The sequence below is a fragment of the Martes martes genome (genome assembly GCF_963455335.1).
Source record: "Martes martes genome assembly, chromosome: 7".
NCBI classification, from domain to species: Eukaryota; Metazoa; Chordata; class Mammalia; order Carnivora; family Mustelidae; genus Martes; species Martes martes.
Window position 1 is genome coordinate 127353517 of NC_137894.1, and position 11061 is coordinate 127364577.

General features: G+C 46.1%; 1 protein-coding gene across 1 annotated transcript in view; it reads right to left on the reverse strand.

Moving 5' to 3' along the window:
• The window catches only part of ADCK1 (aarF domain containing kinase 1), a 120465-nt gene extending 110984 nt beyond the window's left edge, over positions 1 to 9481 (reverse strand). Inside the window, exons 1-2 of the mRNA XM_080809450.1 lie at positions 9360 to 9481; positions 368 to 510 (exon numbers count right to left, since the gene is read on the reverse strand). Of these exons, the coding sequence (XP_080665576.1) occupies positions 368 to 499 (132 nt within the window). The 5' untranslated portion in view covers positions 500 to 510; positions 9360 to 9481. The remainder of the gene's footprint in view (positions 1 to 367; positions 511 to 9359) is intronic.
• Positions 9482 to 11061: the final 1580 nt, after the last annotated feature.

Below are 11061 nucleotides of genomic sequence, written 5' to 3' on the forward strand. Positions count from 1 at the left end.
GGTCATGATCCTAGAGTCCCAGGATTGAGTCCAACATCGGGCTCCCAGTGGGGAGTCTGCTTCTCCCTCTGACCTTCTCCTCCTCTCATGCTCTCTCTCACTCACTCTCTCTCAAAAGATTTTAATAAATAAATAAAATGTAAAGGCTTCACAACAGAGACCGTGTGCAATCCCATTCTACCGGGATTTGGTAGGAACCGGGATATAGAGATAACGAGAATAGAGATACAGAAGGGCACACAGCCATGCCTGTTCAAAGCTTGGCACACGTAAGAGTGTTACACATGTACCTCCGCATCTGCTGTACATATGAACACCTGCGGGTAACAGTGCAGTCTCTCGGCCACCTGACAATGAGAAAACCAACCGTGGCACTGCTCGCCCACCCTGACAGCACCGAAGTCATTAGGATCCAAGTACTTGTTACTGTAAAGGTAGAAGCCGAGGCAGCCAGAGCCACGCCAGTCCACGAAGCAAGCTTGAGCGCCTTTCTGGCCATGTTCCCAGACCCTGCAGAAGGAAAGGAGACAACAAGGAACAGCTGAATCCCACAGTTAGTCGGACCAGGGTTCAAATTCAGGCTCTGCCGCTTATAAGATTATATGATCTTGGGTCATTTTCTTAATCTTGCTGACCTGTTTCCTCACTCGTAACACAGGATGATACCTATGTCAAAAGTTATTGGGACAGGGAGCCTGGGTGGCTCAGTGGGTTAAGGCCTCTGCCTTCGGCTCGGGTCATAAGCCCAGGGTCCTGGGATCGAGCCCCACATCGGGCTCTCTGCTCAGCAGGGGAGCCTGCTTCCTCTCCTCTCTCTCCCTGCCTGCCTCTCTGCCTACTTGTGATCTCTGTCTGTCAAATAAACAAATAAAATATTTTTTAAAAAGTTATTGGGATAAAATGAAATTGTGTATATAAAACGCTAGCAGAATACCGGGCACAAGTCAGCTCTCAAAGTCATTACTCCTCGCACAGTGCCAGATACCGTTCGAGGCACAGGGGAGAGGGAACAAAACAGAGTTCTTGCCCACATGGTGATTCCGCTCTAGATGGGACGACAGGTCCGCAGCACACAGACATATTAGAACAGCAGCAGGTATGAAGTGCGGAGAAGAAATTCAAAGGGGGTAAGAGGAGGGATGACACGTATGCGACAAAGATGCTGTTTTAGATAGGGAATGTGGTAGAGCATGCTAACCCTCGTTACTTGTAACTGTTACTTTACCACCGTGCACACACAGGTGTCATTTGCCTTCTGTGCCCAGGTCAGAAGTGCTCAGTCCACAGCCAAAACAGCAGCTGGTCAGAATCAGCCAGATAAGCGCTCCGCGTCTGGCTGATTTCAAAAATATTTATTTCAGTTAGAGTAAACTGCCCCTTGTCTAGACCGTGAGCTTCCTGAAGGCACACACCATGCCTTACTCCGCTGACTCACAGTTCTGCAGGGTACTCCGCGAGTAGGGATTCAACGTCCACCTGCTCATTTGATCTGTTGAACCAGAAGTACTCCCAATCAGTGGAGCAGGCTCAGGGCTCTCTGATGGCCTTCCTCACCCTGCTTGTAGTAGCTCAGTCCAACAGGGGGACCGTTGGAGCTTCTGGGGGCCACTGTACCCAATAGGCTGTTTCCCCTTCAGTTTCCAGGAACTCTGTATCAGACTAAACTCCCTGACCACGGCTGCAGGCAGCAGGGAAGAAGTCCCGTCCAGAAGTGAGCCGCCAAACTAACACACGTGCAAACCCTGTACAGAGGCAGAAGGAAGATTCAGGTCGCCCCTGCTTGCTTCTGCTCTGGACGCCGCCTGTGACCATCCCCTCCCTGCTCTGTGCCCGTTTTCCCCTCGTGGGAAACTAATGCTACAGACAGCCTCATCTTCATTTTCTTCAAAATCTATTTGAACTCATGCCTCACACTATAGCTGTGGATTTTTCTTACGTATTCACAGGTACATCTTTTTTCCATTCTTCTACTTTCGACTTACATTTTATACTACTTCTCTAAACAACATATAGTTGATTTTCTTTTGCTTGCATTTAATATAACTTGTGAATGTAGATTTAATTTTACTATCTTCTTCCATCTCAAAAATGCAGATTTCTTACACCACATTAACAAAATGAAGGATAAAAATCACATTATCAGGGACACCTGGGTGGCTTAGGGGTTAAGCCCCTGCCTTCGGCTCAGGCCATGATCTCAGGGTCCTGGGATCAAGCCCAGCATCCGGCTGCTCTCTGCTCAGCAGGAAGTCTGCTTCCCTCCCTCTCTGCCTGCCTCTCTGCCTACTTGTGATCTTGGTCTGACAAATAAATAAATAAAGTCTTTTTTAAAAAATCACATAATCATCTCAACAGATGTAGAAAAAGCATTTAACAAAATTCCACACCCATTTCTGATTAAAAACTCTCAACAAAGTAGGGACAGGGGAATATACCTCAACATAATAAAGACCGTATGTGACAAGCCCACAGCTAACACCATACTCATTGGTGAAAGGCAGGGAGCTTTTCTAACATTAGGAACAGGACAAGTATTATTCAGCATAGTACTGGAAGCCCTAGCCAGAGCAATAGACAAGAAAAAGAGGTAAAAGCCAATCAAATTGGAAAGGAAGAAGTAAAACTATCACTATTTGCGGTGGATATTATATCAGAAAACCCTGAACAATCCACCAAAAAACTGTTAGAATAAACCAGTTCAGTAAAGTTGTAGGATACAAAATCAGCATGCAAAAACCTGTTCTGTTTCTGTACACTAATAATGAATAAGCAGAAAGAGAAATTAAGAAAACCATCCCATTTATAATTGCATTGAAAATAAAAAGCTAAGAATAAATTTAACCAAGGAGGTGAAAGACCTGTACACTGAAAATTATGAGACATTAATAAAGAAATTAAGGACACCAATAAATGGAAAGATATTCTGTGTTCATGGATTGGAAGAATATTGTAAAATTTCCAAATTACCCAAAGCAGTCTACAAATTCAATGAAATCCCTATCAAAATCCCAATGGCATTTTTTCACAGAAATAGAACAAACTATCCTAAAATGTGTAGGGAACCACAAAAGACACAGAATAGTCAAAGAAATCTTGAGAAAGAACAAAGCTGCAAGTATCATGGTCTCTAATAATACTACATTACAAAACTGTAGTAATCAAAACAGTATGGCAGTGGTATAAAAATAGACACATAGCTCAATGAATTCCAACAGAGAGTCCAGAAATAAACCCATACACATATGGGCAATTAATTTACGACAAAAGAACCAAGAACATACACGGGAGAAATGACTGTCTTTTCAATAAATGGTGATAAACATTTATTGAAAAGATAAACAAAATCTTTTTAAAAATTAATATTTATTTGACAGAGAGACAGAGAGAGAGGGAATACAAGTAGGGAGAATGGGAGAGGGAGAAGCAGGCTTCCCACTGAGCAGGGAGCCCAATGCAGGGTTTGATCCCAGGACCCTGGGATCATGACCTGAGGTGAAGATAGATGTTTTAACAACTGAGCCACCCAGGCGCCCCATAATGGGTGATTTTTATGCAAGCTAAGATTTGAGAACCATTCTTCTAAATATTTTCTTTTTAATAAACAGGTTGCATGTGTTCAAATCCATCAGTGAAACCAGGCCCAAAAAAACAAGCCTTCCAACTTGACCATACCTACTCCCAACCCCAGGGGTCTGCAATCACCCTACAAGTGTGACTCCAAACAATTATTTTTAAAGAAATCATGTAAGAAACTCATTTGTTCCCCTAAACACAAATGCTCTAGCCCAGCTCCTGGGTTCAGTTCCTAACTCTGCAAGAAAGGGGTTTGTAAATAAAAAGAAATTAAAACCTTGCTTTGTAGAATAGGCTTTATTTTCTTTATAATCTTTTTTTTTAATATTCTCTTTATTTATGAAAACCTCCCTATCCCTGTATCATTCTGCCAGCTTTTTATTTATTTTTTTTTCTCCTGACATTTTAATAAGCCAAGAGTTCCTTCCAAACAAGAATAGGTACTCCAGCAGGCCTGGGTTTGGGTCCCTACACTTACTACCCAACTGGGTAAGCAGGCAAATTGCTAACTCTCTCTGACTCTAGTGACCTTGTCTATAAAATGGGGATGATGACAGCAGTGTCTACTAGATGTGGTGGTGAGGGACGAGGAAATCATGCAAAATGTATAGTCAGGTGCCGCCTACACAGTACAAACACAGTAGCAACTGCTATTACTACCACCACTCATCTCTTATTATTAAAATTATTATTATCATTATGACTGTTATTAATTATTTCCTCTCCCAATGCCATGCTTTGGTAAAGGACCTTATTTACTCCCCTGCCTGTCAGCTTCTGGAGGACTCCTGCAGGCCTCTCTTCTTACATCCTGGCAGGCCCCCACCTAACCTTACCTTTTCACCTTGCTCTCTAGTGTTTTCTATCAAAAAGGGCAGCATGCTGAGTTCACCCTCTGCCTTGTCCCGCCAAGACACGGGTTCCCAACTGGACCTGGAAGCAGGCCTTACATTGGGTTGCATGCCCTCAGCTCTGTATACACCTTCCTTCTTCAAGATTATCAGTGCAAGGGGCGCCTGGGTGGCTCAGTGGGTTAAAGCCTCTGCCTTCAGCTCAGGTCATGATCCCAGGGTCCTGGGATCGAGCCCCGCATCGGGCTCTCTGCTCGGCGGGGAGCCTGCTTCCTCCTTTCTCTCTGCCTGCCTCTCTGCGTACTTGTGATCTCTGTCTGTCAAATAAATAAATAAAATCTTTAAAAAAAAAAAAAAAAGATTATCAGTGCAAGAAGGTCCATGAGAGGTGATCCAGGGACTGTCCCCATGGGGCCTTCAGAGAAGCCCACATTAAAAAGGTCATTTGGAACCACTGGGGGCCAGGAACTCAGCCTCTGGAGTCAGGAAGAATCCTGCTCTACCACTCACCAGCTGGGTGACCTTGAGCAAGTCACAGCCTCTTGGGGCCTCCCATGTAATTATCTACAAAAGGAAGTCCCTGACAGTACTTCCATCCTAGGGTTACTATGAGCATTAAATGAGATGCTGCTTTAACATAATGCCAAACATATTCTGCAAATAAGACTTCTTTTCCTTACTGTTATTTTAAACTTTGTTTCTTCTTCCCAGAAGCATGGACATAGAAACAGTTGATGGAGAACTCTTAGCACCTGGGAGACCAGGATTTGGCACAACCTCGTACAATTAATAAACTGAGGGAGGAAGGCCACCCTATCTTGCCTGAACAGCCCAACCATTCCCCACTCCAAAACCATTTCCCTACATCCCCTCTGACTCTTACTCTCCACCCAGGTCATCATCACCCCAACCTTCACGTGCACGCATATTATCCCATATTCCCTCCACCGATGAAAACGTCCAAATTCTTTAGCAAGGCATTCAAGACCCACCCAAACTTGCTAGCTTCATCTCCCAAATACCTCTCCACTCTCAACCACCCCCCACCCCCACCCAAGCCCTCTCTGAAGCCTTCTGTGAGCCAAACACTTAGAATGAGTTGTTCGTTCCTATCTGGTCTTATTATGCGCTGTTTTTTTCTCTAAGGATCTGGTCCTGTATCTGCCTGTTCTATTACACGCAAAGGGCAGAATTTGTTAACATATCATATAATTAATTAATAAGTCTGCTAACAAATACATGATTGAGTGAGTAAAAGAGTACACTTATCCCCCATCTATTCTCAACATGGAAACTTCAGCCCAATTATGTATTCCCCTGCTCTCAACTCTCTAATGCCTCCCATCTCACTCAGATGAAGAACCCAGGCAATTGTAGGCATTGGCCTACAAATGGCAGCCCCAGACAATATATAAAGTGATGGGTATGGCCAGAAGTGGCCCAGTGGCTAGAGTCTGCCAAACCTGCCTTAGCACAGTAGGTGCCCCAAAAGTGTTTGCTGAATGAATCAAGGGAGAAATGGTACCCCATGAGGTCTGTGCTGTGCCAGTACCAACACAGGTCCCCAGGTGAGAATCACCCCAGGGCTGTCAGTTGGATGCCATCCTCCCCCAGCTACCCCCAGCACCACCTCCCAGCTCTTGCCTCTTTTAAATCCCATCTACCTCATGCACCATCCTTCAGGCCTGTCCCTGTGGGCAATGAGGCCACCCCTAGCCTGGGAGAAGAAGCCTCAGCCAAGCAGACACGATTCCCAAGACCCAGTTTTCATGCAAATGTCCTCAGTAATAAAAGAGGTGCAAATTGAAAAACATAAAATAGATGATATAGGAGCCAAAGTATGTCTAAATAGATTGGAACTGGAGTTTTCCATAAGGTGTCAGTGAGTCTTTAACATGCAAATGAGTCGCTTCCCTCCGGGTATTTTAAAAGACCCTGTCAGCCGTGAAATATGTCTGTCAATGAAAAACACCTTTCATTATTAAACCCTTTGCTAATGAATCGCCTCCCCTGTTCTGTTTACTTGTCTGACTTTTACCTGAGTTGTCTCTCCCAGGAGCACACACTTTGGGGAAGGGAAAGGGAGTTTGAGGACACCGAGACCCTAACACCTCCACATCGGATAACAATATTAGCAACAACCAACCTTATAAAGCCCTTCGCTCTCATTTATCTCCTTAGATACTGAACACAACCCAGGAAGATGAAAAAAATATTATTATCATCCACAGGCATAAATAAGGAAAGGAAGGAGCACAGGGGGTGAGATTTTGCCCAGGTAACTCAGTAGTAAACAGCAGCATTAAAGCTTGAGCCTGTCTATGGCACATGACCTCCTTCATGGACTTGAAACGCTCTGTTCACCAGTGTTCTTACCACCGTTCACAGGTGACCGTGTCAGTCACTGTGGGCAGCAACTTTGATTTCTGACCTCTACCAGGCCCAAACAATGGCAGCATGTAGAAGACATGGAAATCAACACAGCAGACTGTCAACCAAAGCACCCCACCAGAAACGACCCATTCCAGCCCAGGAACCTTAGGAGAGCTGTGTTATCGTCAACTCTATGAGAAGAAGGGAATCCATCTTGCTGGGCCATAAGGGAATAACCCAGCAGGTGATAAACAGAGGCAAAAGGGAAGTGCGGAAAGATCTACAAATGGGAAGCTGATGGTTGAATGAAATGTCCAACCCCTGGACACAACTAAATGGGGAACCAAGCACTTACTGTTTGTGGTGGGTCAATAGTGGCTAGGCCTATCAGTTACCACCCACCCACAGCCCCCTCCCCATGCCACATCCCAGGATAAGAAGCAGGGAATCACCCTTCCCTGCTTGGTGCACAAGTGAGAATGACCAGAAAAAAAGCACTTTGGCTCTAATTGTATCAATCCCATAAGTGACCACAGCCTCCTCCCATTTCCTAAAGAGGCTATTAGAGGAATTGAGCATTATTTCTTCTGTCTGCTCCCAAGACTGGAAAAGACCCAATGAGAGGATCAGGTTTTCAGGGAAATCTGAAAATGTTTCATGACGTGGCTAAACAGCAAACAAGGTAGAGGGTACCATCATGTCTCAAGTCTGGAAAGATGCAGAGTCAAAGCCCAGGGACCACAGCGTTGGCCTGATTCAGGTTTCTAACCTGCCCTACCACCAAGGATGAGGTCCAAATGTAATGATACTCCCTTCCCTAGGGTTTGACGTCCAGAAGGTGATTGAATCAATATTGATTAAATAAAGGAATCCCTGGGCACCTGGGTGGCTCCGTGGGTTAAGCCTCTTAACCTCTGCCTTCGGCTCAGGTCATGATCTCAGGGTCCTGGGATCGAGCCCCACATCAGGCTCTCTGCTCAGTGGAGAGCCTGCTTCCCCCACCCCACCCCTGCCTGCCTCCTGCCTACTTGTGATCTCTGTGTGTCAAATAAATAAATAAAATCTTTTAAAAATAAATAAATAAAATAAAGGAATCCCTGGCTGAGACCAAGGTCCCAGAGCAGACAGGGAAAATACATGTCACCCAGGCAAGGAATAGAAATTCTCCATTCGGTTCATCCTGGGAAAGTGGGGAATCAGGGAGAACAGTGGAAAACCAAACACAGAGAGCATGTGGCAGGTAAGAGGTGGGTCACTGGAATCCCTCTGACACAAGAATCTAAACCCAGGAGATTTGATGAGTGAGTTGGGGGCCAGGGAGATGAGCAGGGAGCGGGGGATAATGCCAGAACCAAGCACTATTCTTATCTTTAGGTCCCCTTTCTGACAAGAAAATGTATATACCAAGAAGGAATAAAATGCAAGCTCTCCCAGCAGAGGTCAAATCTTACATATGAGGGCCAAGCCAATAATGACACAATAGAACATGATGTAACCCAGAAAAATGACACAAGCGTAGACTTCGTGAAAATCCGTATATACAATAACGTAGGGGCAAATTAACAGTGTGCACGGTCATATGCACATGTTTACCCTAACTACAGAAAGTTAAACTGGCAAACAAGGACACAAAGGCCCATAACCTGATGTGAAGAAAAAGTTGGTGCTTTAAGTTCACAGGACTTTTTTCCTACAAAGCATGTCCCCCGCAGCTTCTCCGTCTCCTAGGAGCAGGCTAGAAATGCAAATTCTTGCTCCCCACCCCAGAGCTGGTGAATCAGAAACTTTGGGGAGGGGGTCCAGCATTCCGTGTGGTCTAACAAGCCCTCCAGGGGATTCTGATGCAGTCTGAGAACCTGTACAATAAGAAAATGCTTAAAGAAAACTTATGAGGGCAAAGAGAAGTCAAATTCACTTTCAACTCCGCAAATATCTCTTGAGCCCCCACTAAGTGCCAATTATCATGATCGGGACCAACAAATACTTGTCGAATTGGTTGACTTCCTACCTAGTAGGAAGCAAACGCCACTTAACCTGGGGACAGAGCTGTGCTAGGTGTCTCCCAGAGACTGCTCTCCATACACGGCACGTTTGTAGGGAGAACTGGAAGTGCAGGACACCGCAAGGTGCGGAAGATCCCGAGCGCTCTGGGGCACGCCGGGAGTCCAGGCGGCGCCCCCAGCTCTCGTCCAGACCACGTCCAGACCACGTCCAGACCACGTCCAGCCCCGCGCCGCCGGCGCCTCGGAGCCCGTAGACCGCCTAGGGAGAAGCCGCCTGGGTAAGCCACCTGATACCCCCTCATCCAGCCCCAGCCCTGCCTACGTGCCAGGGCATGCCACCCAAGTAGCCAGTCCCCGCTTCCGCCCACTGGTGAGCGGGGCTGGAGAGTCCCCGCAGAGGACCGCCCCTGCCGGTCACGTGGCCAGGCACCGGCCCCGGTGACAAGGTCGCAGGCCGGGGATTCCCTACCCACGGCCCGAGCAGAGGCAAGCTTTGGGCGCGCCTACACCGCCTCCCGCTCCACGCGCGGTGCAGCCCCGGCGCGCCTTCCCTACTCACCCCAAGGGACACGGGGACGTGGCGCCAGGTTCCACGCCGCACGCGGGTGACGGGGTTCGCAGGGACTTTGCTCTCCACCACCCTCTGATTGCGCCTAATGAAGCGGAGGCGCCGCGCGGCCTGCCGGGACTTGTAGTTCGTGGTTCTCTAAGCCGCGGGCCGGGAGCCCGCACTTTCCCTGGCTTCTCCACGGAGGAGTCGGAGGAGTCAAGACACTTTACCCGAGCACCTGGGTGGCTCAGTGGGGTAAGCCTGTGCCTTCCGCTCAGGTTATGATCTCAGGATTCTGGGATCAAGCCCCGCGTCGGGCTCTCTGCTCAGCAGGGAGCCTGCTTCTGCCTCTCTGCCTACTTGTGATCTCTGTCAAATAAATAAATATTTAAAAAAAAAAAAAAAAGACACCTTACCTATCAGATGGCCTTGCTTCATGCCCAGCTGCGGACCCATAGTCTTCTTGAAAATTTGTGTTCAACAGTCTTAACGAAGGAGGCATAGATTCATGTTTCAGTGAAGGATGGAGATGTGGGTTTGTGTATTTTTTAATTTAATTTTATTTATTTATTTGACAGGGAGAGAGAAAAATCACAAGTAGGCAGAGCAGCAGGCAGAGAGAGGGGGGAAAGCAGGCTCCCCGCCAAGCAGAGAGCCCAACGCGGGGCTTGATTCCAGGACCCTGAGATCATGACCTGAGCTGAAAGCAGAGGCTTAACTCACTGAGCCACCCAGGCGCCCCAAGGGTTTGTGTATTTTAAATAACGTTTTAGAACAAGTAGGCAAGGAAGACTTTTACTGACAGTTGCTCAATAGTGAGAATGTGCAGATTAATCTTCGTTTTCTTTGGCCCCCATTCGTTCATTCATTGATTTGTTTTGCATGTTTATAAGATGTAAGTTGGAGACATTCATCAGAGGTGCATTCATTTCACAAATATGTCTTGAGCTACTTCCTGGGGGAGCAGAGTTGGGGCGGAGGTGGGGCAGAATTCATCCATCCATGCAATACAATTTCTGTCAAAGTTCCAACAGGATTTTTTCTGGACTACCACAGGCTAATCTAAAATTTATATGCAAAAACAAAGGGTAAAGCATTGCCACTCCTGAAGGAGAGTAATATGTTTCAAAGACTTGGCCTTTTGTAAATCAATTTTATTATAATGATGTAAAAATTAAGGCCATTTGGTATTAATTAGTATAAAAATAACCACAGTGGGGGAAAGAAATCAGCTTAGAGAAGCCAGAAACAGATCCAGGCATGTGTGGTATCTTGTTATATGACAAATCCCAGATATATGACCTATATTGCCAGATTATAGGTCAATGGGGAAACACACATCATTCAGTATATGAGCTGGAACAACTAGTTATCTGTTGGATCCCTCATTGACCCCACAGGTAGACTTGCAAGGGGAAAAACAAAATCAGAAATTTTAAAAGAAAGTAGAGGAAGACATCTTGTGATCTCAGGGTAGGGCTTATTAAATGACACAAGCACAAACTATATACAAACCTTTGATAAATTGGGGCTGCATTAAATTCAATAACTTTTCTTCATCAAAGGGCATGAAAAGACAAACCACAGACTAAGACAACCGATGCACAGAGACTGCAGTAGTGTAGAATTGCCTAACACAGTCCCTGCTGTCTCAAGTTTGTGGTGTATACGTGCTGCGATAGGAACAAAAATAATTTTCAAGGAGTGTAAG